General features: G+C 41.7%; 1 protein-coding gene across 2 annotated transcripts in view; it reads left to right on the top strand.

Annotated features, from left to right (window-relative positions):
* Window positions 1–27,883, top strand: part of F13A1 (coagulation factor XIII A chain) — a 69,261-nt gene that overhangs the window by 18,304 nt on the left and 23,074 nt on the right. For both annotated transcript variants that reach the window (XM_062617794.1, XM_062617793.1), the window contains exons 4-9: window positions 1,132–1,383; window positions 7,572–7,690; window positions 13,161–13,268; window positions 15,875–16,049; window positions 20,620–20,758; window positions 27,070–27,173. In XM_062617794.1, coding sequence (XP_062473778.1) covers window positions 1,132–1,383; window positions 7,572–7,690; window positions 13,161–13,268; window positions 15,875–16,049; window positions 20,620–20,758; window positions 27,070–27,173 — 897 coding nt within the window. The remainder of the gene's footprint in view (window positions 1–1,131; window positions 1,384–7,571; window positions 7,691–13,160; window positions 13,269–15,874; window positions 16,050–20,619; window positions 20,759–27,069; window positions 27,174–27,883) is intronic.

The raw sequence follows: 27,883 nt of genomic DNA, 5'->3' as shown, positions 1-27,883 counted from the left end.
GCCTTTGTGAGTTTAATTTTGAAGTTCTTAAATAGTAGGAATGAAAAATATAGAAGTCTGTCTCTCTGCCATCGTTGTGTTTCATTACCCTATTTTTGAATGAGAGTCTGATTTTCAGCCTAAAATATGAAATGAAGAATAGATTTGAGAATGAGATAAGGAACTCAGCCTTCTCACAAGTGTCTTTTCTGTCTACACTGCTGGTTGGCTTCCAGATACAGTTTGGCTCTACCTCACGCTTAAACGGTGGAACCTCACACAACTTTGAATCCTGGCAGTGTACATGTTCACATGTAGCCTGTCTGTCTAGATGTTTTTTATAGTTGGCAGAGTAAAATAGGCTTCTCTGGGGTGTTACTTGTCTTACTATGAGGTAGACTATCACGTGAAGTACTTTGGAGGTATGTCATACTTTGGGACACATTGCTTGCAGACAAAGTTTGACTATCCAGGCCAGATGTCATCTATACTACCAGTGTCCAGAGTTGGTTCCCTCTCTGTACATGAGAAATGGATGCTTGGGAGGAACTAGCATTGGGTATCTGTTGGGGGACTGACTTGGCTTTATCTATCTATGTGAACTTGCATGAAAGAGCACTTGGTCTCTGCTTCTTATCACAGTAATGCAGTGAGAACAAGGTTTGGCTCTGCTCAAGAGCCCCAGGGTTGATGTCTGTGCCCCAGTGGCCACTTGCATGATAGTGAAGAGAGTGGTGGGTGCATCTAAACTGAGGACGGGGTTCTTAAGCTTACCAGCAGCATAGCTGACACCAAGGCAAGGAGCAAGCTAAGAGTGCAACTTGCTGCAATAGGATAAACAGTGGTGAGTAAGGAAAGCCTGGGACAGCCCCTACTCATGCTGCCAGGGCTACACTTGTGGCAGTGCCTGAGCCAGCGAGACTGAAGCTTGCTGGAGCAAGATGGGTGGGGGTGGCTGCATGAGCTGCCTGCTGGGAGGTGTTGGTGTTGCATGTATTTGTGCAGCTGTACAGCGAAGTGACCAAGCACTGCGCAAAGTAATGAGGGAGGTGGGTGGTTTCCACCCACTAAAACTTGCCACCTCTGCTGAAAATAAAGCAGAGGGACTGAGAACTGCCAGGAAATTAAGAACCTCTTCACCTCTCTCTCCAGGTCGTTACCCACAGCAAAACAAAGGCACCTACATCCCAATCCTAGTAGGTAATGTGCTGAAACCTGGTGAGTGGGGAGCCAAAATTACCCACAGAGACAACAACTCCATTCGCCTGTCCATCATGTCCTCTGCCACCTGCATCGTTGGGAAGTTTCGCTTGTATGTTGCTGTCTGGACTCCCTTTGGCATCATCCGGACACAAAGAAACTCAGCAACCGACACTTACATCCTGTTCAATCCCTGGTGCCAGCGTAAGTACCTTATCAAAGTCAAAGGCTCACTCTTTCTGCTGCCAGGCTCATGGGGTTTGGGGAGAGTGTGGTCCACTAAGGAGAGCTTAGTACCAAGGAGACTGGAGAAATGCCAGTTTGGGTCTGGAAACTATATAGTAACTCTGCCAAGAGGATTTGGTGTGGGACAGGATCTGTCAAGTTACATCACTGACCACCACATTTAGGATTGAGCATCTTCAGCCAAAAGCCTTCATGAATTGAACCTGCTGTGGCATCACTGGTTGTGGTGCCTTCCTGCCACTACATGACATTTGCCCTTTTAACATCCCCTTTACTGGTGACTAATTAGCAGCAACCTTGCCCTCTGTGAAGAACAAAACGTTTGGCAAATTAGTCCTTTTGTTATTACCCAGTGGGCTGAAGAAAAATTTATATTTTTAAATCTCCCCAGACCAGACCTTAGACTGACAGGATTGTATTTTACCCGAACTCCATGTGGCTTTAAGGAGAGGGCATGGAGGACCAGAAACACTCAGCTCAGCCTTCTGACAGGCTGTAGCACTGTGTCTCAGCTTCTGACACTTGTAAGGCCCCAAGTCATACATATTACTGTATATTGAGGTCAGCAGCTAACTTTAATATTTTCCTGCCATCCTCCCTTCATCTTTAAATCTTTTACCAGAGTATTTGCATCAAATAATCCCATACCAAACAAGGGCCATCCTACCTAGTGACAAGTAAGTTTAGCATTATTAATAGAGCCCATTATTCAGCTGCACTACTGTCAGTACATTGCATGATTTGTGCTGAATTCATTACTTGCCCTTGGTCCAAGGGAATATAAGCAATGATTAGCTTATGCATTATTTAAGAACATACATGTTAATGCTGCATAAAGCAGAGTCAGTTAAGTGGGAACAGAAGGGAAGGGCAGGGCACAAGGCCCATGACACCATGAAATACTTCTGAAAGCAGTGCAGAGGTAAGTACCTTATAGCAGCATGCTAAGAGTTTGTTCTGGGAGAGGCAGGAGAGTGTGTAACAAAAAGAGAGGAAGCATTGCAAAGTTATGACTTACCGTGAGCAGACAAAACTGAAGGTTTGTGAAGGCATTGCCAGCCTCTCACAGCTCCAGCTAGGGAGGTGTAATTCTCCACCCCAGGGTAGAGCAATCCTTGGTGTTAGTTTTGGGTGTCCTAACAGCCAGTTTGTTAGCCAGCATGGTGACTCTGCAATGGCACAGCTTCTACTTGTAAAAGGATAAACCCCAAAGAAAAAAGCTTCTTAAATTGCCTCATTACTAGCATACAACAAGCTAGGGCGGCATGCAGCCTTAATGTGGAGAAAAAATGTGATGTGGGAGGCTTGGCTACCCCACTGTGGTGTGACTGGGGCTACACAGGCTGATCAGAGGCACTAGTCAGGGGGTGTGAAGGGAAAAATCAATCCCTTCTACACACCCTTTTCCCCACCAGCCCTGTGTGCTGACTAATCCACTTCAGTTCCTGGCTGGGCACTATGCTCTCCTATGCCCTCCCGCCCTCCCTCACACCAGAGCCTAATGGGGCCAAAAGTGAACAAGATTAAAACCATGGCATGAGCAACCCAGAAGGAGTAAGACATGCAGCAGTTTCCTCCACCAGCAGCAGCCATCCGTTGCCCCGACCCAGGAGAGGCAACTCGGTGTCACCCCTGGAGGACCACATTTTCATCACTTGCTTACATATTCAGGTACCTTGATGGTTCCAGGTCCTGTCCCTTGTTGACTGTTACAGATTTCATTTGCTGCATGTTTCATTTGGATTTATTCTCATTTCTTGCCCCTACTTGGACTCCTAGGTAGTTTGAGCTAATTGGCACCTGTATCTGCCTTTCCCCCTTTCCTTGTGTTAGAAAACCAGTGACTGCCTTTGCTTGCTTTATCCCCTGGCTGGAAAAGATTGTTCAGTGGAATGACAAAAGGGTATAAAAACTCAGGCAGTTAAAGCGCAGAGAAAACAATAGTTTGAAAATCTCCTAGACTTGTTTGCTGGGTTAATAGCTAAGCAGAAAAGTCTGAGTGAAAAGCCCCATTAAAAAGAGAGAAGGCTGATGCCAGGAATGAATGGGGATTGGGGATTGTTACAGCAAGCAGCAGAGTATGGGCTCTGTCAGTGTCTAGCTCAGCTTTCCAACTCATCATTTTGGAGAAACATCAATGTGTCAGTATGAGCTTTTCTTTAAGACAGAGGCATTTGTGCCCTTTCTTATTGCTCCTTTTCTCACTGTAATTCAGCGCTGACATATCTTCCCAGCCAGGGATGTGGGGTTTTTCCTGCTGTTTCAGAACAAGTTTGAATACCAGTCAAGCTACAGAGTACCTCACTTCCAAAATCATCAGATGCTTTCTTATATTTTAATCCCCTTAGCTACATTTAAGGCTGATCACCAAGAATACTTTAAAGATGCAGATGCAGGGCTTGATTCTGCCAAATGACATGCACCAGCCCAAACATGTGGGAATTCAGCAAGCTAATGGATTGAGATTTCACATACTCAGGTGGAATTTGCATTGCTTAGTGAGCAAAGTAAAGCCTGTGAGGAGAAGCAGCATCCTTTCTTCAGCCAGCTGACATATTTGGGAAAATCGGGGTTGCTTTTGGGCATGTACAGCCCTCTTCAGTTCTGAAACACGATGCAAATGGAAAGTAGTTAAGGATAACTTCCAGGAGTTTAACTTAACTCTTAGCAGTATCAGACTGCATGAAAGCAGAGAAAGGCTCCTTTGATCTGGATACTTGTAAGCTCTTTCCAAGGAGGCGCTAACTCCCAGCAACTTTCTGCCAGGGAACATTCGGTGCTTATCAGGACAAGACCTTGCGTTGACTTGTGTGGCTCTCACCCTCCCACAGGTGGAGATTCATGGTGCATCTCAGCAAGCTGCAGACTCTCAGAGCTGAGGTGTGCATTTCATTCACCCAAGCTTCCTGCAAAGTGTATTTTATTTAAGCAATTGAATGTATTGCAACTTTATTGAGCCAGTTACACATTTCTTCTGCTTAAATGTTGTAATACAGTTTGAGGATTAGTAACACGCAGTTAACTTTGGACTCTTAGTGTTACCAGTCATCCAAATTTGGCCCAAAAGCATTTTCTTGCACTTATAGCTAAATCCTAAATTTGATCTCTTTTATCATAGATTCTAGGTGGGCAAAATGCGCACAGTTTCATCCTTCTGTTGTAATAATACAGGCAAGCACTAGCAGCTGCAAGGCAACAAACTGATCTTGGTCCTGGGGGTGGAGTAGGTTTTGTAGATAACCATACTTAGCTCTTGAAGCTCTGTGCTCGCCGCAGTGCTGTCCTCTTCCAGTGAGGCCCACTCTTGCATGCCTGAATTCCCATGGGAGTGTGTTGAACGGAGGCTAGGGACTCAGGACAAGATTGCCACCTTCACCCATCTGCAGTGCTGCTGTACTCAGTGGTCACTGTTTGTGCTACAAGATAGAATTTCCAGCTCCAGGCAGTTGCTGTAGTGGGAATGGGGTCCCCCCATAGTGGCCAGAGTCCTCTCATGCTTGTTCACTTTCCCAAATGGAAAGGGCTGTTCTGCATTCCTCAGCCTTGAGCCTGCATTCAGTGGGATTCCTCTCCTGCAGTACTGTCTTTGCGTGAAGTGTATTTTCACCTTATCCATCTTCAAACAGAGAGGCATAGAGGCTAATTTGCTTCTTTGTAGCATTGCTAGTGTCTTAGTAATTTCCCAGGATGAAAGAAGCAAGTAAAAAAAACCCCTTAAACTGCTAGAGAAGAAGAACAAACAAACCCAGCACATTTCCATGGAATTCTTCCATTTGTCAGATGTGAGCCTCCACTTGCACAAAATAATTAGGAGTTGTACTATGTAGAGCATGCTTAGCATCAAAGTAGCCACAGATGCCTCATATTTTGTTCTAAACAGTCTCAAGGGTAGTGAAAGCTGTCAAAAATCAAAGCAGCTGGCTTCTCTGGGAAACACAGAAGCACTTTTTACTTTATCAAAAAACACAAATATTTTAAAATAATTGACAGAGAAGTTAATCAATTTTCATCTGATCTAGCAAAGATCAGGCAGTCTCAAAATAACATAAGCATCTCAGTTGATACCAACCAGATCAATATTGATATTTTTAATCCCTGAAAGAAAACAACAGCTGTCAAGAAGGCATATGCACACACTCCGCTGAATGCAGAACTGTACAGAGGAAGGTGTGAGTTCTCCTTCTTTAAATGCATTCCCTGCACCATTTGTGTGGATGTGCCTTAAGAAAATTCAAAGCTCACTGAGAGAATGCACATAATTGTTCAGTCAGCAAATCAGGCAGATCCAGCCTGATGAAATGTAGCCTAGATCATCTGTAACATCTGCAACATTTTTAGTGGGACATTATGCAGAACTTGTTCAGAGCTGGGAGCTGGCCCTTAAAAAAATACAGTTTCGTAAGTATTAGAGTCCTTGCTGGCATAAATGACTGCAGCTTTTTGATTCACTGTCAAGTTTTAATGCTTTCTTTCACCTAATACCCTTTAAATATAATAAACCCATGACCTCCCACTTTGTCCTTGGGTAAAGGCTCACTAGGTCAGGGGTAATGACAAGCCTACATGGAAACTTCTTGATGCCCCAGCCCTTAGAAGCCCGGTGAATACCAACAGTCCACCAAATGCAAAAGTGGGTCTCAAACATTCCCACCTTAGGAAAAACCCAACAAAACCTGCTGCTTCTCTGTTTGCTTGGATTTGGAAGGGGTTGGCAGAAGCTGTACAACAGCCCTGTCAAAAGCATAATAGGAAGTGCTGATCTCCTCAAATGCAACAAAGGTGTCTTGTATCTAGCACCTGCTTCTGTATCATTCATTGCAGACTAATGTGGAGGCCATTATGTTACATATCTATTCATAATCCCTCCTGTATATATATCTTCAGAGAAAACAAAACTCCCAGCAGGATTAGGTATGTAGACTGGCAAAACCCTTCATGTAGCCAAAGCCAGTGTAAATTCTGCCATTGATTTTTTCAAAAGGCTCGGAGTTTAGCTTTTTTTTTCAGCCAAATTGCAGTTTTGTGGGCAAATGAAGAAGCTTGTGAGGATGCGGTTCAAAAGGAAGTACAAATCTGATTCACATTTCAACAAAATACAAAAAATCAATAGGCTTTTAAAAGTTAAATGATCCTCTAGTAATTTGTAGCGGGATGCTGAAGAAATCTACAGTAGTCAGTGGTAGTTTGCCCGTATCAAACTACCAGAAGTTATTGCTTCCCTTTTATTTCCTACCTGGTAACACATTACTGATTTCCTCAAATTAATTAATTCCCATACTATTAATTGTTAAGCTGTACCTCTTAGTCTCAAAATACGTTTGGTAGAGTAACGAAATCCTCAACTATTCTAGCATCACAGAATAGCAACCTGCTTCATACCTGTGAATGTCTGAACGTTTCATGTCATTTGGGGTTATTTATGAGCGCTAATAGTAGGTTATTTACTTCTGCAAATCATGTTTGCAGGATGAGGGCCCATGCATATGTTCTTGACTCCTGATATGAGACCAATCTAGGATATACCCTTTGTATGTTTTGATAAAGATCTCTTCCAAGTACTTGCAGTTTTCATGTAGACACTTGAATTTCTCCCCATATTAGCTGGTCAGTCGAGCTACATGGGGAGGGATACTCCAGTCAATAACTTATGTACAGAAAAAGTAATCAAGCCCTTCTGTTAATACATTATAAAAACTGTATTCCATTTTTTTTAGTGCACTACAGATTTTTCTTTAGATCTCTTGACTTGAGCTGTTTTCCATTAACATTAATAGGTTTGAAATTGTTCTTTGATCTGTTTGTGTGGATGCAGAATTGCGTCATGGGGCTCCAACTTTTAAATTAGTGGTACACAATAATCATAAAATTCCTGATAAGATGTGACATTTTAATCATACTTTACAGACCCTGAGAAAGCAGGCAGGAGTTGTCAGCGTTTTTGCATTTTACGTGCTTTTAAGTTGCCTATCATATTCCTGACTGGGTCACTACCTCCTTATTCTTGTACTCTGTTGAAGCAAGTAATGCTTTGTTTGATGGAAGAGGGGTGCTTTTTATCAAAGATGACTGTATTATATGCTGTTTTATTTGTCCTATATGAAAACTAAGCAACTGTGTTAACATTTCTTTTCGGTGAACTGATGCAGAGGATGCCGTGTATCTGGATGATGAGAAGGAAAGGGAAGAATATGTCCTGAATGATGCTGGTATTGTTTTCCATGGAAACATCAACGACATAAAATTAAGAAGCTGGAGTTACGGTCAGGTGAGCTATTTAGACCTTCCCTGGCTGCTCCCAGTAGAACAGCAAGTGATTTTAATTGTCTTCAGACTGTGGTCGCGACTGTGGGCTCTGGAATGCATTATTGGTCACTGCTTCAGAAGCGCAAGGGGCATAATTTTAAAATTGTATGAAGTGGGTATATGCCTAATCCAGAAAAGCAGTGTTATAAGAGCTAATATTTAAAGATCTTGGTTTAGGAGCATATTTCAGATACTAAGAGACTGCCTGTTCAAAGTTATAATCATTAGCTGAGATTTCCAGAATGCAGGAATATTTCTGCTGCTAAATTGTTCCTGCTGCAGGATCAAAATGATTTGGTGAAAGAGCAGAAAGATTGATTGATTGATTGATTGATTGATTGATTGATTTTTAGCAATAGGTTGTACTGCTTTTTGACTCTTAGTAGTTTGGCAGAAATATTTCTGGTCTTCTCGGGGGTCAGTTTGTTCATATGACAAACTGTGATTTAATCCCAGAGTTTTAAATTTCCTCACTACAATAACCAAGCAGGAAAACCTCTTCCTTTGCTGCCTGGACTTGACAACATCAGTCTTCAGTGACCTCTTACAGCCTAGGGAAACACTTCTTATCAGGCTGCTGTGCAGTATTGGTGTGCCTTCAATAACATCAGACTTACTGCTTCACTATTTTACCTCAATCTGTTTGAAAGCACTAACCAGCCTGAAAATCCCTATGGGATGAAAGAGTTAAGTTGTTGTGTGAGAATGGCAAAAGGCATTAATGTGCAGAATCAAAACAAGCAAAACTCACTCTAGCTGTCACCTGTATATGGTAAACTCTGCTCATCTCACCTCCTGGATTTTCACAACAGCACGATGAAGAAAGTATTGAAGTATTTCCTTAATGCTTTGGTGACAGATCCATTCAGTTTTCATGGTACCTCCCTGGCACAGCCTTGCAGAAGGGTCCTTCTTGCTTTGCTTTCTTTCCGTCAGCTAAAGACAATCTCAGAGCTCGAACTAAATGGATTGCCAGTGTGCTTGCCCTGGAGAGCTCTTTGAACTCACATCTCTCTTGTTTCCTTATTTAAGGGCACAATTTCATCTTTTTTCTTTTCCTGCAGCAGCACTGCCTTAGGGAGTTCCTGCCTTTGAGCCATTTCCTTGGTTGTGTCAGTGCTGTTGTTTGTGGGGTCTGACTGTTATCCGGACTGAGATAAAAATAACCCTTAAATTAGGTGTTGATGTGGAGGAATTCCATAAGCTGATGGTGCCTCTGATATAAGAGATGGGAAGCCAGATCCTGAGGCCAAAGCTGGTGTGCATTTAAGTTGACCAAAAATGCCCCCTCCTGGCCCTTCCTTCCCCCTGCAAGTGCTTGAGCAGCCATGGCATGAATCAGACTGGAGATCTGATCTAGCTGAATAAGCATCTTCTTGATTTCTGTTTTGGGGTTTTTGTTTTGGTTTGGGTTTTTTGTTGCTGTGTTGTTTGGTTTTTCTTTCTTTTCCCTGGGTTTTTTTTCGGGCTTGCTCTGTTCCTGGATTTGGGATCCATTCTGTGACAGATGTAAGGGGAAAGGAGGGGAATGAGTGTCTGCAGGTGGAAAGTGCTGCTTAAACCAGCTGCTGGGTTTATGTCCTGAGATGCTAAATTAACGGCCTATCCTGGCTTGGCCTGAAGTGCTTATATTCTGAAAATCTGGCAGCTTCCTGACATAAACACCAGCCTCCCTTGAGAAACTGCATTATTTATTTGTTTTTGCTAGGACGTAGTTCTGTCTGTGAGGTTAGGGCTGTCCCATAGCCCTCTGCCATGTACTTTCATTCCTATGTTGTCTGAAGTTGGAGGACCTGATTTCCACACTGTGCCGTGTGCACTCTTAGCTGTCACTTGCCCATGTGAAAACTGTGGCAGATGCATCTAAGAGGGCCAAGCAAAGAGCTTCAATGGAATCAGTCATTTTGTATGGGTGTAACAGACATCTCAAACTGCACAGCCATGCAGAAGTATGGTTCCCTCACTCTCAGTGAGATGGATGATGTGATATTCCTGATCTTACTCTGAAAATTTCCAAGCATTAAAACCAGGCATCTCCCTCATTTTCAGCAATCCTGGATGTTAAGAATAAGAGCATTACTGTGAGCAAGTAAAAATACTAGCAGCATGGCCTATATTATGGATATAGCACACAAGTATGCACTTTATGATATATAGCCCTTTATGACAGTGTAGGTAAAAGCGTAAGGCCACATACAGTCATGGAGAGCAAAAGTACTGGGTCATATACAAAATACAGATAGACTCGGGCATGGTAATATTCTCAGGCTAAAAAATTGCTTTGACCAATGACAGCTGGAAGCTTTAACTCAGGTTGTAAATTAAAAAAGAACATACAGTTCAAAACTGGGTTACTAGTAGGAGATTATTCTCACAGCTGCTGTATTTAATGAGCAGCATCAACATGAGAGGAGGAAAGGCAAGAAATATGGACCAAGGAATAAAAACAACAGAGCAATTGAAACAAGGCTCTAATGAATGAGGATGGAGGTGTTCCTTGTAACATGACTGTGATTCCTTTCTTCTAAGAAAGCATAGTCAATCACTTCAGAAAAGCCCACAGGGAATTCAGGGGAAATTTTGCTTTGGAAGAAATCTAGGCACATAGGAATTCTCTAGCTGTGAAATCTCAGAAGCTGGGTGCTGTATTGTTCATCTAATGTTGGGTTTTTTTGTGAGAAAAATAAAATTAGGCAGGTGGTCACAGAATTCTTGTTGCCATCATGAGTTGTCTCATGTCCACGTGTTGAGCTGCATTAGCTTTGTGGCCCACTGCGCAAATGTAATCCATGACATGTGCATTTGGTCAGATCAGACCATAGTCAGTAGGAGATTGCATATGCCTGCAACTGACTGTGAGAAATACAGCCCTAACTCAACTAGTGCAAACAGCCCTTTTGACTTTAATTTCAATGGAATGTCATCTATTAGAAACAGTTGAGCATGAAAGAGGATGCCCACTGAAGGCCAGCCCAACTAAGCACATTGCTCTGTAACACAAGGCATGTTCGTGTGTAAACAGAACCCTTTTGCCTATGTGCTTTCTCATGCCTTGTTTTTCATCTGCAGTCTCTCCCAGGTGGATTTGACAAAGTTCCTTGGTCGTGAATTTGGTTTATTTCTGCTTCAACTTGTGTTGAGCAGACAGTGCCTGCACCTGGCCCAAGTTCACTCACTTGTCCTGGCTACCTACTGCTGCTCTAGTTCCTCTGACATTTCAGAAGTGTTCAGCCTCACAAGTGCTGTGTTCCCATTCCACTTGTCTCTATACAGCATTTTCAAACCAAGAATGAGAGCAGGATTTAGTTTGATTTAATATTTTCAAATCCCTGGATAGTGAAGAAGAGCAAAACTGGATTTAGAGTTAAGGCTACTCTGCATCCTACTGCAACAGTGTAAGGCAGCTAGACTTTACAGCTGTTCCTATCTCTTCTGCTGTTAATCCAGTTATTTCACAAGCATTCATGTCATTTTATAAACGCTAAGGTGGAAGGCAACAACCCTGATAGCAATTTCTTTTCTCTTTATTCTTTCTGTAAATGCTGACAAGATTGACAGTGTCTCATAAACTGTAGATGAGAAAGATTTAATTTGCAGGGTAAACTTCTTATTAATTTAGCAGGTCTTAGGCACTGCTGATGACTTGAAGTGCAGAAAGCAGATTTTGATCCTAATGAAAGTGATAAATCATTGGGCCAGACCAGAAGAGAAGTGAACTTGAAGCAAGAAGGATTGCTATGAGGATTCAGAGTTTACATTATCTGCTATGAGGGTAATGGCAAGGAGCATCTCCACATCATCTCTCTACCCGAGATTATTTGCATCACATACTAGTGGAGAAGACTGGAGAGTCTACTGTGCAATTATACAGCTTCTCAGGGATGATACAATATTAGGAGTAGGTCCTTGGGAAACACTGATCTCTCTTTCCCTATTTGCCCAAACACCATTAGTACAGTTTTGCTCAGACTATAAGGTGTTACTCACTAGTGAACATCCACTCCAGAGAAAGTAATTCAGTGCAAGTGTAGGTGATGATGAGAGAGGTGCGTTGCCTTTTTTGCTGAGAAGGATCCATATGGAGGTGGTAACCTGAGCAATGAAAGCCAGGCAAGCGTGAGACAGAGGCAGAAAAAGGGACTTTCCTTGTCCAGGAAATACCTGAGAGTGGTAAAACATTGTGGTGCCTCTGTTTTCTTGGTTTATGCCAGAACTTTGCTGCTGCCTGTGATGTCACCCCCATCCCACACATCTTCCGTGCAGCATCAGCAGCAGTCTCAACTCTTTTGGGCTTCCTTTCCAGCACCTCAGATATCTTCTCCTTTGCCTTTCCCAAGGCAGCCAAAGCAGCAGCTTGGTCTGGGCTTTTGCTCACTTTCTTCAGGAGACAAAACTTAAGATATCCCTTATATGCCAAGGAGCCCTAAGCCCATCTGGAGACAGCTGCAAAATCAATGCAGCTCTAGTAGCAACATGAGAGCAAAAATCCTGTTAGAGGGAATCATATCTTTAAGGATGAAAGCATAGAACGTAAAACCTAACACAGCAAGGGGACGAACTCTGTGGAGTTTCTGTCACTGTATTGAATGCTAATATAAGGTTGTGTATCTAGAAGATACTTGTTTCATTAATGTGCATTTCCCTGTCTCCTACCATTTTCTAGGGGAGAGGTATTTTCCTTTGCTATGCAGTTTCCCCTCAGGAAAATGAAATACACTGCAGGGCAAGTTCTGGACAAATGGTTTCTGGTCTATTTAGGCACCTCTGCCCTCAATTCATTCTTGTGCTTTTTCATGCTGGATCAAAGAAAATGTACCTTTTCATTCTATTTTTGAAGAAGACTACTTTAGGTTACTTGGTTTTTTTGATGTCCACATTTCGTAGTCCAGGATTAATCTATATAATCAGTGTTTGGTTATTAATTTTAAAGAGATTTAAAAACTAATTTAAAAATGTGTCTTTGAATTATCTTTGGCAAGCTACTTATTGTTCAGCTTCCCAGCATTGCATTGCTTATGTCTGAGAAGTCCTGAAATGAACAGGTCTAGAATCTGTGAAGGACATGAAGTCCTTCATGAGCCGACCAGCTTCTTGTAGTTATTATTATAATATCTTCCTATTATATACTTGTTAGCACTTAAAATTTTATGTTCTGTCAGAAAGGCTGTGTTGTCATTTCAACCTTCTGGAAACTGTACTGAGATTGAATTGAAAATTACACTCTCTTTTCCCTCACAGCCTCTCACCTTTTTTCCTGCCATACATGGGAGATTATTCTAGAAGAAAGCTTGTATTTTTAACCACAGGACTTTGACTTGACTAAGCTGATGAGCTAGTATAACAACAATAAAATATAACTTTGTCTTTGCTTTCCAGAATAAAAAGTGATTCAATTTTCCCAGATGTTTCCCTTTTTATTTTCTTTTCTCTAGTTTGAAGAGAACATTCTGGATGCTTGCCTGTTCCTGATGGACAAGGCAGAATTGGAGCTCTCTGGGCGTGGAAACCCAATCAAAATCTGCCGTGTTGCTTCAGCAGTGGTATGTAATGGATGCCTAATACGTGTCGGAAATTACTTGTAAATCATAGAATCATAGAATAGTTATGGTTGGAAAAGACCTTAAGATTATTTAGTTCCAACCCCCTTGCCACAGGTCGGGATGTTTCATACTAGAAATCAAAGCCAGGATGATTGAACTGGCTGGCCCTCATGCCCCGATGTGCTTACTCCAGCAAGTGTCAGATCAATTGTCCATTCTGACCTCCAGGGCCTGGCTTTCTATTTTACTCCACTAAAGGTGAAATACTTATGTTGGTTCATCTTATTTTCCTAATAATTGTACCTCACTGGCAAGAAAGCTACTTCTAGACATTGCATTCCAGGCATGATAATATTTCTTGTGACAACATGCTCATTTTCCATTAGCTGAGATAATTGAGAAAACTCTGCCATGGACAGCAAGGAGGCATGGGCGGAATTTGGGATGGGGAGCTGAGATACTTTATGTGGACTCTATCAGTAACCTCCAAGTGGTCTTAAGACACTGCAACCATTACTGTGTCTGATTTTTGATCCCCAAATGGCCTAGTTAAGCTGAGAACATTTATGTGTGCTACCTTGACCCCAGATTAAAACACTGTGAGAGTTGTCCTCTTAAACATGAGGTACACAAAACTTACAACACTTGGAAGTACCTAAAATAACCAGAAGCAAAGAGTAAGGAGAAGACTTTCCATATCTCCACTTTTTCCAGCTACTAGGCACCAGGAGTCATGTGGGTGCAAGAGCAGCCCCATCCCTTATGTTCAAGATGGAATACTCATCCAGCATGTGGAAGGAAGAGGACGAGTCCTTGACTCTGGCTTCTAGAGGTCTAAACTGAGGACTTCCTCTGCCCAGAATAATACTCTAATTATCAAGCTAGTGTCATTAGGTGTTCTCCCAAGGCAGCCACTAAACACCCACAGCTGCATGTGTGTCCACAAAACATGGCTGCCATCCTGTCTGAGATAATGCTTTAACCCACTTGTTACAGCATTTGCCCAGGCTTTAAGAGAATGAGCTCTTTGTCTTAGATGACATTGAAATGGGATCTCCAGCCTCTCAGTGCCACATGCTGAATCTTGCATAGCAACATGTGAAACAGAATAGCTTCAGCAAGAAGTATTGTGAACACCCCCACTTCTCTTTCTCTTTTAACCTTTTGGTTAGCTCTTTCACCTCAGACATTAGAAATATGGCTTCAGACCTTCAGATAGACGTAAGAATTCAATGTGGTTCCCTCATTCCTGGGATAGTAAAGAATCCCTTGTGCAGGGACTATGGAATCCTTAAGGGCAGAATAGCACAGAATTTATGAAGCCAAAGAAGGCTTGAATATTGCTTAGGTTTTGAGCCACTCAAATATTTTAGTGAGGCAGAGTGTTCACCATTGGAAATACAGGATTCAATGGATCAAATCTGCAGGATTAGGCCATAGCTGGGTGGGAGTTTTGGCCACCTGAAATCTGGACCTCGGTAGGAAGTGGCCAAGAGGTGTTGAAGTCCCACCTGTTGTCCTTGCCCTCACTCTTGCTCAAGTTGAAATGTGCTGGCGCCGAGCTTGTCTGAGGAGGTGCCCCCACACTGGAATCCTTCTGAGGCATTTTGACACTACAGAGTGGGTAGAGTCACCCCTTTCTTCCTCTCTTTACAGGCAGAGGAGAGCTGAAGATCAGGGCGCTGCCCTGCCCTTGAAGTGTCTCTTTTCTTGGCATGTTTCCCACAACAGTGAGATGGGCACAATCCCTTAACCCTTGGGTTATGACTCTGAATACTTATCTTTACTCGGTCCTAGGGTTCACAGGAAGTCGATTTTCTAATTATAAAAGAGTAGTTAATCCAGCCAAAAGCTTTTAAATGAGAATTGTGATTTATTTGGCTGGTGTGTAGCTGTTCCACATTAGCATAATTAAAAGGTACAGAGCGAATGAGATTTTTGCACAGCCTCAACTGGTTTAGTTCAAATTGCAGCTAGGAGATATATTGCTCGTTAATGCCTATCAGTATAGCCATTAGTCAGCAAAACTCTTTGCTCTGTATAATCTTACCAGGGGGAAACTTACACAGCAAATTCCTTCTTGTTTTCATGTGCTAGACCAAAGAACTTAGTTTCTGCTCTAAAAATAACAGTGGACTGATTCTCCTCTTGATCTGCTGTAAATCAGGAGTGATTTTATTAAAATCTCTGGGCTTATGTGGACAGAAAAACAGACAATGTTAGGAAAGCTTCCAGCTTAATATTTCTGAGGCTTGCTTATCCGTGTATAACTGATCATGTTTATTAAAAATGCATAGCTGTAAGCATGTTTAACATTAATAAAACTTACTAAACTGGCAACACGAATACTCAGTGTGGTTGTTTAATTTCACCATTTTTTTTAAGTCTCTGACCTTCTTTCAAAATTGTTCAGTGATGGAGAATCCATGGCCCTTAGCAAGATTGCTTTATTCATCTCATACCTTCATAATTAAACATTTCTACCTTACTTTGAGCCTAAAATTGGCTATATTCAATCTCTCCCATTCTATCTTTGTCTGTCGGGTTAAAGAGCTCTTTTATATTCAGCCTCTGACATCCCTAATGGTTGTTTCCTTTGTCCTTAGATCAACTCCAGGGATGATAATGGTGTGATTGCTGGATCCTGGGACAATACATACACTTATGGTGTCGCACCTTCAGCCTGGACAGGAAGTGTGGATATTCTCTTGGAGTACTACAGTTCGAAGCAACCTGTGCGGTACGGCCAGTGCTGGGTCTTTGCTGGTGTCTTCAATACATGTAGGTATCAGTGAGAAAAACTCCACACTGTTATGTGATTCTTGCATAACTGAGAGGGCTTTTTGGTTAAACTAACTAAAATACTTCCTGGCTCTGTGATGTTCAGGAGTCAATAGCAGAGATACTTAAAAAATATATGGCTAAAATAGATGGTTTTAAATAAACCTTTGGCATCTCCTTCAGTTTGGCTGCTCTTCCACACAAATCTGTTAACTATTGGTTCTGTAAAATGTGTTCAGTGACTCACAAGGGTAAGTTTGGGAGAGAGAAAGTTAGTTAGGAAATTTGAGATGAACAGGGGGCTATTTATCTAGATCTGCAACATGAAAATATTACCCAATAAGGGATATAGTGTTTATGCTTCAAAATGGCCAAACGTCACCTACTGATGATCGTTCCCAGAAAAACTGACATGCAGTGTAGCACCACTTCTCTACTGGCCACTGTTAACTTTTCCTATGGAGTTTGTGAGCCAGAACAATATGGAAAATGTTGGCCTGGTTTATGAATTGTCTAGCACTACAAGATCAAGTCTAACCACACTTGCTCAAACTAGAGTTCCAATGTTGCAGCAAACAGGGTGTTGCAGGTTGTAATACCCAGTAGGGAAAGCAGTGTTGGATTGGTCCCATTTTTTACTGTCTAGCACTTTCTAACAGCATCATCTACTAATACACTTGAACACACTGCAAGCATATTAGCAGTCAAGAAAAACTCTGAGAGTGTAAAAAATGTGTGTTATACAGATAATAGGAACCAGACTTTGAAAGCAGTGCTTATGTCAAGTGCCAGTGTAGATCCAGTCAAGCAGTTCCTATGCTTACAGTGCTGGCCCACAGCTGAACAGATATTTAAAGTGTCTTTCTTATGCCCAGCTGATCTTCCTTATAAGCACCATCAACATATGCATTTAAGTATCAACCTGGGAGGGACCAGATCAGTTTAGGACTAAGGGAATACAAGGTGGGTTTCTGCAGGCTTGGAGCCTACTTTACATCAAGTACTTTCTAGACACAGCTGAAGGTCTAAGAATTAGTCCTTATATTTAAGCTGTGAAAAGGAAATTACAGAAAAACTCTCTGTGAACCCTTTCCCCTTTTCATCTGCCTCAATACTGTCACATATTGCTGTCTCAAGGAATGGCATTATACTTATCTTTATATTATACTTCTGTCAAAAGTGAAGGATATTCATCACTCATCTTCTGCAGCAAACATGGAAATAGAATAATTAATGACAAGTTATAAGACTGGTTCTTCACCGTCAGGCAACCCTGGACATCTCTGGATTTTCACTTTATTTTTGGTTGTTCTGTACATGTGTATTTCATTTTGTATATAATTTTCCTACAGTCTGGATAATTGAATTTCATAGCTCATTTTGGTTACCTGAGGTAGTGCAAGAGCTATTCAAAACAGCAAGGACTTCAGAAGCAAAGCTGTCTTCTGTCCATCTAGCCTTCTGCTAGAACATGCTTCTCACAGCTGCTGTAGGGGATGTAGTTTCAGGTTTCTGTGCTTCTCATAGAGTCATGGAATGGTTTGGGTTGGAAGGGGCCTTAAATATCATCTAGTCCCAACTCCCCTGCCATGGGCAGGGACATCTGCCACTAAACCAGGTTGCTCAAACCCCCATCCAACCTGACCTTGAGCACTGCCAGGGATGGGGCAATCACAGCTTCTCTGGGCAACCTGTGCCAGTGCCTCACCACCCTCATAGCGAAAAACTTCTTCCTTATATATAATCTAAACCTACCCTCTTTCAGTTTAAAGCCAATCCCCCTTGTCCTATCCCTACATGTGTTGCAAAAAGTCCCTCTCTAGCTTTCTTATAGGCCCCCTTTTGGTACTGGAAGTCTGCTTTAAGGTCTCTGCAGAGCCTTCTTTTCTCCAGGCTGAAAAACCCCAACTCTCTCTGCCTGTCTTCATAGGAAAGGTTGAGTTTCTCATCAACCAGTACCTCCAAGTCTTTCTCCTCAGGATTGCTCTCAATCCATTCTCCGTGCATCCTGTATTTGTGCTTGGGATTGCCTCAACTCAGGTGCAGGAATTTGCAATTGGCCTTATTGAACTTCATGTAATTGGCAGTGGACCACCTCTCCAGTCTGCCAAGGTCCCTCTGGTTAGCATCCCTTCCCCATAGTGAGTTGGTCTGCCCACAAAGCTTGGTGTCATTAGCAAACTTGGTGAGGGCACACTCAATCCCACTGTCCATGCCACTGACAAAGATGTTAAACAGTGCCAGTTCCAGTACTGACCCCTGAGGAACACCCTTTGTCACCGGTCTCCACTTGGACACCAAGCTGTTGACTACAACTCATTGTGACCATCCAGCCAATTTCACTAAGTGCTCCATCTGTCAGTTCACATCTCTTCAGTTTAGAGACAAGGATGTCATGTGGGACAGTGTCAAATGCTTTGCATACGTCCAGGTTCTCTTTCATATATCTGGAGAGGCTCCTGTTTTGATCTGGGGAGGTGCTGGCAGGTGATCTGTCCTTTGACACATGAAATGGTTCATTTTATTCCAGATGCAGTGGGATAATGAGCAATCATCATCCAAAGAATCTGAGAGTTGTCTATTTCCTTCACTACCTGAGTTTGCACAGTCTGTACGTGATGCTTCTGAGCCTCTGCACAATACAATGGGTTTGTGGCTCTTGCAAACATTTCCTATGGATACAGTTCCTTGCAGTGGCTTTCACAGGCCTTTTTTGCTCTCTGCCCATTGCCTCATCAGGATTTTTCTAGATCACAGACAGACACGTACACCAGTTCTCCTTCCTTCTGCACTGGCCCTGAATCACCACTACAAAGTATTTTGCCTGCAGGCCACTGTGAAACTGGAGCAATGCAGCAGAAACCTGGAGCCTACTGTGTTAAATGGAGGGACATATTTATTTGGGGAAAAACTAGATTCAGTTTGCTGACTAAGTTGGTCAAGTCAGAGACATGGCACTTTGGACTGCTGCAAAGATTGATGAAATATAAAGTCTGTTTAGCATTATAAAATGAAAATGTTGTCCAGTGGTTGATCTGATAGCTAGCCATTGACATGTCCAGCTGCTGACCACTGCATAGAGAGGACAGTAAAGGTCCAAACAGCCATGTGCAACTCGCAGGGCTGATTTGAGCTGATTTTGAGTCTTCCCTAGGTGCCAACGTTTCATCATTGTGACCAGTCCAGCTTTCCAAGGTTACAATATTGTACACTCTGGATAGTCATCCATTAAAAATGCTAAAACATTCTGAAAAATGGTCATTAATCTTGAAATTGTCAGACAAATTATTTTCAATGAGCCCTGATGGCTTGTGTGCTGCAAGTCTGGGAGGGCACTTGAATTAAGTTTAATCAATAGGTACATATGGTATTGGATGCACCTAGGTAATTTGTCATCCAGGAACTTGAAATGAATGTGTAACGTTACACTTTATTGGGAGTCACAGTAGTGACACTAATGAATATACAAAACCCAGCAGTAGGAGCAAGGGCTGTTCAACATTGCAGTATCAGAACTATTTTTAAATAGGGTTTTCAGTAAAAATATTCTCCTGTTCAAAAAAAAACCCAAAACCCTCCTCTCTGTTTTCTGCAGAACCATGTTGGCCCTAAATTGGAAAACAAGAACATTTTTTGGCAGAGAGACAAAATATTTCATCTGGAGAAGCTGAGATGTTGTGTCATCCTGTAGCCTCAGTCCCCCGTGGGGCCATGCTCCATGCCTGTTTATCAGCCAGGGTGCACCACAAACACAGATGCCTAATGATGCAGTACTGCACTTCAGGCATAGCCATAGCATTTCCATGTTTCCCAAATTTACCATTTGTCAAATAGGTGGAAGTGTCACCAGTGCTGCATTGTGATGTTCTGAGATTTAGGAGGGGGGTTCTTTTTTGATCCTCCTTTTAAGATAATTTACAAGAAGGGACTATTGACCCCAAAATACTGTTACTTAGCAATCAATAGAATCTATTTTGTTCAAACTATCTCTGACATTCCATTTGCAAATATTGCATCTTTGTCCCTTATTAGAAATAATTTTCTGCTTTCTTCTTTGTGTTTTCCAGACCCCTTCTGACAGCAGATGTGAAACTGGAAAACTCTAAATTAACCAAAATGATATGCTTTCTATTAGTTTTCTCTTTAGTGCAGTTTAATGATTCTTCTGGGTTACTGTTACTAGGAGACATAATATGTTTTCCGTTTCTTGAAAGCTCAAAATTATTTTTCTTTGTATCACATTTGGTCACACAGTTGATCCATTGCACCCAGGTCTGCCCTGGAAAGCTAAAGTGTAGTCACTATGCAAGACTGTTCTAAAACTACTGATAATCAGCTGCTTAGGTTATAACCGTTGCACCATTACGTATCTCGAATGTTCATAATTTTGGGACCAAATAAAATCTTTAACATATTCTATATGAAGACAGATAGCAAGAAATATTTGGGTTGATTTCATAAAGTTTTCCCATTTTATTCTTGTTATTAATAGTTTCTCTCCTCTCATCCTGTCATCCATGAGCACAATCTTCATATTGTCCTTCTCATCACACTTCTCTCATTGCCACAGTTCTAAGGTGCCTGGGGATACCTGCAAGACTCATTACCAACTATAGTTCTGCCCATGATAACAATGCCAATTTACAGTTGGACTTCTTTCTGGATGAAGAAGGGAAACTGGACACCAAACTGACAAAAGACTCTGTCTGGTGAGTTCTCCTGACAAATGCCTTCAATGTGTCAACTGTATAAGCTGTAAAAATCATGACAGCAATGCCTGTGGTCGGTTTATTTCTCCGTGCATTAAATAACATAGCTAGCTTCTGTAAAACAGAATGAAGGGATTGTGAGTAGACTAATACAAAGTGCTTGTCATGTAAAGAGATGAACCCTAGGGGATCCCACTACTAATGTTACCATACAGTGCACTTTTAAACACACAGAAGAGCTGGAATGGGTTTGTGCTCCTTAGGGCCAGGCCATTTCTAAAAATTGAAAGGAGTAGGATGGACACTTCCATGGGTCTGGAGCCAGGCTTGTAGTGATATCACAGTTATCTATGGAAAAATGCCTTTCTAGTTCTACTTCTGCCCAGCTGCTGTATTTGTAGAGTAGTTTTACACAGTGTACATGCAGTCGCTCCTGCAGATAGGTACTTCCCAAAATAAATACAATTCAGCTGAAAAAAAAACAAGCCAAGGTATCATGCAAGTTACTGAAATGCCACTACCAGATTTATAAAAAGAAAAATCTCTAGGGACAATAAATGGAGTCTATGTAATTTTTTTTTGGAGAAGACAGTCCTCTAACTTGCTCCTCAAATTCTTACTGTCTTCTGTCTGACAGGAGAAATGTAGTATATATTGATTATATGCTCTGTTCCGTAGAAATTATGTGTGGGCTATTGGGCCTCAACTCTCTCCTCCTCAGAGTGCAGCAGTGAATGTGACCTCTATATTTGTCGTAGTCAGTGTTCATATACCTGATTTGTGTCAATGATGTCTTCAACTTATCAGCATAACTACTCATCAGCATGTTTCATTAATAACTTAATATCTGGAAGTCTTTAGATTAAAATTGTAACCCGTTCTGTGGTGGTGAAAATGTCTCAGCCTGATGCTGTAACCTCTTTTATGTGGTTTCCATAATCCATTATCAAGAGGGACTCTAAGGAAAACGGTTAGGTTCATTCACATCTGAAGCTCATATCCCAGCATCACAGAATATTTGAGACTGGAAGGTATCCCTGGAAGTCATGTTACCCCCCTGCTCAAAGCCAGGTCAGCTAAAGCTGGTTGCTCAGAGCTGTGTCCAGCTGGGTTTTGAATATCTCAAAGGATGGACACTCCACAGGTTTTCTGGGAAACTTGTGTTGGTGCTCAACCATTCTCACAGTAAAAAAGTGTTTCCTGATGTTCAAACAGCATTTTCTGTTTCAGTTTGTGCCCATTGCTTATTGTCCTGTCACTGGGTGCCACTGAAAAGAGCCTGGCTCTGTCTTCTCCCCTCCCCAACTTCCTAACCAAGCATTTAAACACATGGATAAAATCCTGTTCAGCCTTCCCATCTGCAGGCTGAACAGTCCCAGCTTTCTTAGCCTCTCCTTGTGGACAGTCTCTGGTGTATCATCTACTCCTCCCAGTTTTCTATGTAGCAAACTTGTTAAGGGTGTAGTAAGTCTCACATCCAGGTCATTAATAGAGAAGTTAAACAGCATTAGACCCAGCATCGACTCCTGAGATACACAACTAGTGACTAGGTTCCAGCTAAGTTAACACCACTGACCACAACCCTCTGATCCCAGCAGTTCAGACAGTTTTCAATATGCCTTACTATTCACTTAGCTAGTCTATAATTCAATGGCTTGTCTATGAGGACATTGTGGGAGATGGTGCTGAAGCCAAAAGAGAAACCAACCCCCATGCCTTGCCTCCCCTTGTCCTCTCAGTCATTCATTTCATCAAGAAAGGCTATCAGGCTGATCAGGCACAGCTGGTCCCTTGTAAATTCATGCTGACTACTGCCAATCACCTTGCCCTTAATATGTTTGGAAATGTTTCACAGAGGAAATTGCTCTATAACCTTCCCAGGGATCAAGGTGAGGCTACTAAGTCTGTATTTTCCTGGACACTCCTTCTTCTCTTTCTTGAAGAAAGGAGTGATATTTGCTTTCTTCCAGTCCCCAGGAAACTCCCCCAGTCACCATGACCTTTCATAGATAGATATGGGCAGTCTTACAATGGCATTGGCCAGCTCCCTCAGCACTTTTGGGACTATCTCATTGGACCTCTGTGTGTCCGGTTCGCTTAAATAGTCTCGAATTTGTACCTCTGCTTCAGGTGTTAATTTTTCATTACTCCAAACTTCCACGCTGGTCTCAGGGGCTGTTCCTGAGGGTAAATCCTAGCAGTAAAAACCAAGGCAAAGAAGACATTGAATACTTTGGCCTTTTCTTAGTCTCTTGTCACCAGGTCCCCTGCCCCATTCAGCAGCGGATCCACATTTTCCATAGTCTTCCTTTTGATACTGATGTGCTTGCCTTTCTCACTGCTTTTCACATCCTTTGACGTACTCCATTTGATTTGGGGTTTGGCTTTCCTAAACCTGTCCCTCCATGCTCAGACAGTGTCTCTATATTCCTGCTGGTCACCTCTCCCTAGCTCCACCTCTTGTGCACTCTTTTTTAATGTTTGAGTTTAATTGGGACCACCTTGTTCACCATGCAGGCTTTGTGCCACTTTTATTTGATTTACTGCACATAGGAATGGACCATTCTTAAGCTTGGAGGAGGTGATCCTGAAAAAATAACTAGCTGTCCTGGACCCATCTTCTATCCAGAAGTGTCTCTCATGGGATTCTTCCAAGCAGGACCTTAAACAGGCCAAAGCCTACTCTCTTGAAGCCCAGGGTTGTAATCCTGCTATTTGCCTTGTTTCCTTTTGTTAGGATCCTTGGGGATTCCCAGCTTGCTAAGCTGCATCTGATCTATGTGACAGCAGGACCTCAGAACCTCTCATGGTGCTGGTCCTTCTATGAGTCACAGAGCTGTAAAGGAGCAGTCACTCTTCAGAAACCTCTCTGCCTATAAATGATGTGAAATAAGACCCAGTGACTGGCAGTCTCACTGCTCAGCCCATATACACTCAGTAATGGACTATTGCCATGCTTCAGACATTTCACTATCTCATCCCTTCTTTCCTTCTAACTTCATCTATGAAACATCTCTCACCCACTTTTGACATTTCCTTTTACTTCCATACCTCTTCTTTTCCCAGCTGTTTTCCAAGACTTCTTAATTCAATCTGTTTTTTTCCATTCTTTTGGGACAGGGGCAGATCATCCAAAATCATCCTTGCTCCACTGAAATCCATATGCAACTTCACACTAGCATTTCATCTCCCATCCTGCATTTGCTTTCACTTGGCCTGATTACTTTTTGAACTGCCTTGTTCATCCTTTTATCCTTCTGGTGCATTTATTAGTACATGGTGCACATAACCCTTTGGGCATGACTTAATATATTACACACCTCTTTTCATTTCTCCTCTGTGTCCTTTCTCTTCATTACCCTGTAACACTCCATGATAGCCTATATGCCAACTTTAAATGGCTTGTGTCTTAACCTTGATTTTATTTTTAATGTGTCTTTTATGTCTTTTCTGTTATTTTTTTAAGAGGACAAGCTCAAGGTGTTTATAATGATTTTTTAAATGTATTTCTCACTTTTATTTATAATCTCCTGAAAACTGGAAGCAGAGCTCTTTTTCTTTATTATATATCATTTCGATTGCCTTGTATTGCTTGAGCTGATCTGTCTTCAGGTTTTAAATACTCTCAGACTTCAGGGATACTTGGAGCCAGGATTTTTAGTCCAATCAATCTCTGAATGTAGGGCTCCCTCTGAATGTTATCTGACATTTATTTATTTTTATTAAAGATCATCTTTTCCCTCAGGATAGGAAACAACGACAACAACAAAACATATATACAAAATTACACAGACTTTGTTATTTTTATAAGAGTTATTTTTATAAAGCTGGCCGGATTTGAGCCCATCAGTACTGCCTCTTACTTTGTTCTTCTTGTCTTTCCTAATGATGATATAAAGACACTTAAAGAATATTTCTCTTGGATGGAAATCAAGATTCACTCCTACTGTGAGGTCCAAGAAGACCAACATCAGTACCTCAGCAGAAACATACTCAAAGTCACCCAGCTCCATGGGGGTCTATCTATGTCCAGGCCTGCAGAGAAAGCCCTTCTGAGACCTCTACTCTCCCATTCGCCTTCAGCTCACTTTTCTCTGATTTCTCAATAATGTTATCAGTGCTTCTCTCAACCCCAATGCTTGAGTTTATTAGCTAATGAAAGGGCAGCAGCTGTTTCCAGCATGTGCTTGTCTCATAAGCAATACTAAGTACCCTTCTTAAATTGTCTTCCAGGCATAAAACCCACCTGGTCATCTTTTATTAATTTCCCCATCTCTTTGTTTAGTCTATTCGTAACTATCTCTGTAAATATTTAATGGTCACCATATTGATCTGTATAGCCATTCTTGTTTTCTTTAATGTCTCAGGCTTGCTGTAGAATACAAGAACTACAGAATCAGTTTAACAAATTATGGCTGCAGAGCCAGCTCCTCAGCTGTGCTCACTTCTACCGGAGAGAAGTTTCTGCTACATTCTGGAGAGGGAAATGTTCCCTTCATCATCCTTTCCTTAATACTCATGTGGTTTAGAAGCAACATCTCTCTGTCTTCATTCAATATCCTTACATGTATTTGTTATTTGCATAGCAGCAGACCTAAAGAAATTGCTGTCCTCTTGTGCCCAGCACTACGTCAATAGAAACCAGTAAGAAATGTCCTGTCCCTTAGGATGAATATAGAAAAATACAGAAAAAAAAGAAAAAAAGCATTACCTAATTACAGTATTTAAGCAGAGCTGCCATTTTCCACACTGCTATCCCCCCCTTGGTTTTATTGTCCTTCCCTCCTGCCTGCTCTTCTGGTTCTTCTTTCACAGAACACAAAGCCAGTAACACATCTGACTTTGATTCAAAGTGAACCAGTGAAGGATTCAGGGCAGGGATTGTCTCTCTCACATGCTGGCATAACAGTTTTCAAAACCCCACCTACCACAAAGTTTGTCCCCATTCTCTGTTAGCCCTCAGCAAAGCTCTGTGAGCGTGAGTCAGCATTGACTACTCTCAGCAGCATCAAAAATTCTCTGAGTGTGTCATTTTCCTTGAATAATTTCTTTTTCTGTAGTGCTGCTTCATTAACTCTCCTAACTGACAAGTTTTACCCTGATCCAAGCTTTCATTTCCACTTTGAAATGTCTTGTTAGACAAGCCTTAGATCCTTCCGACTCCGCTCCATGGCTGGTTTTTACCTATTATTAATGAAATGGTCGGAGTTTAACAATCCCAATTTTGGTTGCTAATATCATTGCATGTTTTAGGGGCTGTATAAGCAGCTATACAGGTGTAATTTTATTCATATCTGCTGTAGGATATGTATAATTTGCAAGCAAAATTGCCCCTTTCTCTACTCCTTCCTTTTCATTTTTTGCAGTAATGGCATTCAAGCACTGTTTTGTCTGTACTGCAAGACCCTCTTCCTAGTTTTACATTTCTTCTTGTTTGTGCTCTCACTTGAGCACCAGTAGCACTGAAGGAAGTTACAAGATCTTTCTTTTCTACTCCTCTTTGAAACATTTTGGGCACACTGATGGTGCTGTAGTGAATTTTTGGGGTCTTTAACTTTTCTTTTCCTAAGCATGTTGCCAAGTGAGGGCATTTCAACCCTGAGTGCCAAGATTAATTACTCTCAGAAATTCACCTTTCAGCATACTGTTCTGGGCCCTAAAGGCAAAACTCGGCTTACAGCGATTGTAAGTGTGTTTTTGGAAAGCTTTATGGTCTAGGCGATCTGACCGCCCTCATTGGCATGACATGCTGGAAAAACCTTATAAGGAATCCACAGTGAGGATAGTCTTGTAAAGCCTTATAAGATCTTTTCTCAACCAAGATGGAAACCAGTTAAGCATGCTTGTCTTGAGCCATAAAAACAAATCTATACACTGTACGTTACGGATTTGATCCTGGAATCTCTTCAGAAGAGGCACCAAAGCTTCAGAATGGCTAGGAGGAAATTCAAAGCTTGCTTTTGGAGGCAGACTGAAGTGGAGGTGTCTGGTTGGAAAGAGATTGTAGTTTGCGTAGATCTTCATATAACCCAGCAATCTGAGACATTAGCATTCAGAACATGTTAGAAGAATCTAAGGGCTTCTTCAACTTGCAGTAAAGAAACTACAGTGAAAGATTGTGGCCTTCAGGTTTTAACAGAGAAGTACCTAACTCTTTAATCAAAAAATCTGTTCTCTAAAAAGAGTCAGATTTTTCATCCCTAAATCAGCAAAGGTCATTACTGAAGCAGTGGCAGGACATAGATAGTTTTGGTTTGGTCTGTATGCTTCTGTCCAAGAATTTAATCTTCCGCTCCCATCTCTTGTCTAAGGAACTATCATTGCTGGAATGAAGCTTGGATGACCAGACCTGATCTTCCTGTTGGTTTTGGAGGATGGCAGGTTGTTGATGGGACACCCCAAGAAACCAGTGATGGTAATACTGCTTGAATTTCCCTTTAGCTGTCTTTCCAATATTTGAGTTCTTTGTGTCAAACAATGAGCTGATGATAGCTGAACCGGTGGCACCATATCGCCAATGGTAACTTCTTGCACCAGACAGCCACATTCACCTGTACTCACAACCTTCTGATTTCAGCTCTAAAATATTAGATTTGTTTCTGTTATAACATGGCTTATGATGCATATGCGCAAAATGCTTCATGAGAAAGGCCCTGCTTGCTATAGAAGAGATGTAGTTCTGTTTCCAAAGATGCCTTCTAAAATTTTAGAGAACCAATGCAAGAGACGGATCAAATTAATTCTCCATTTTATGTCTGCAGTCCTTACTAAGCTTCCTGAGCAGACAGGAGAGAAAAAGTGAAAAGCCACTGTTATTTCTTCCTAGTCCTTAATTTTCCAGTTCTTAGCAAAATTGCACTGAGACCTTTCTCATTCTGTGGTATAACTGAGCCCTCCCAAAATTATCTGCTTAAATCAAAACCAGCTGTATCTGCGTTTCAAGCACTTGAGACTTATCGTGAACTTTACAGTGCCATTAAGGTATGGAACCATTGGGTCGTTTCAGACATGAGTCTGTGCTGTTTAGAGGACTGGTAAAAGAAAGAAAAATTTTCACTCCTTGGTCAGCAGCTCCTGTAAACTATTAAAAGAGTTCACCAAGCCACAAGAATTCTTTTTCTTTGA

Source organism: Pezoporus occidentalis, unplaced genomic scaffold (genome assembly GCF_034315485.1).
Source record: "Pezoporus occidentalis ecotype Australia unplaced genomic scaffold, CSIRO_AGI_Poc_V1 ctg2, whole genome shotgun sequence".
Taxonomy (NCBI): Eukaryota; Metazoa; Chordata; class Aves; order Psittaciformes; family Psittacidae; genus Pezoporus; species Pezoporus occidentalis.
This window is presented reverse-complemented; position numbering and strand designations above follow the sequence as displayed.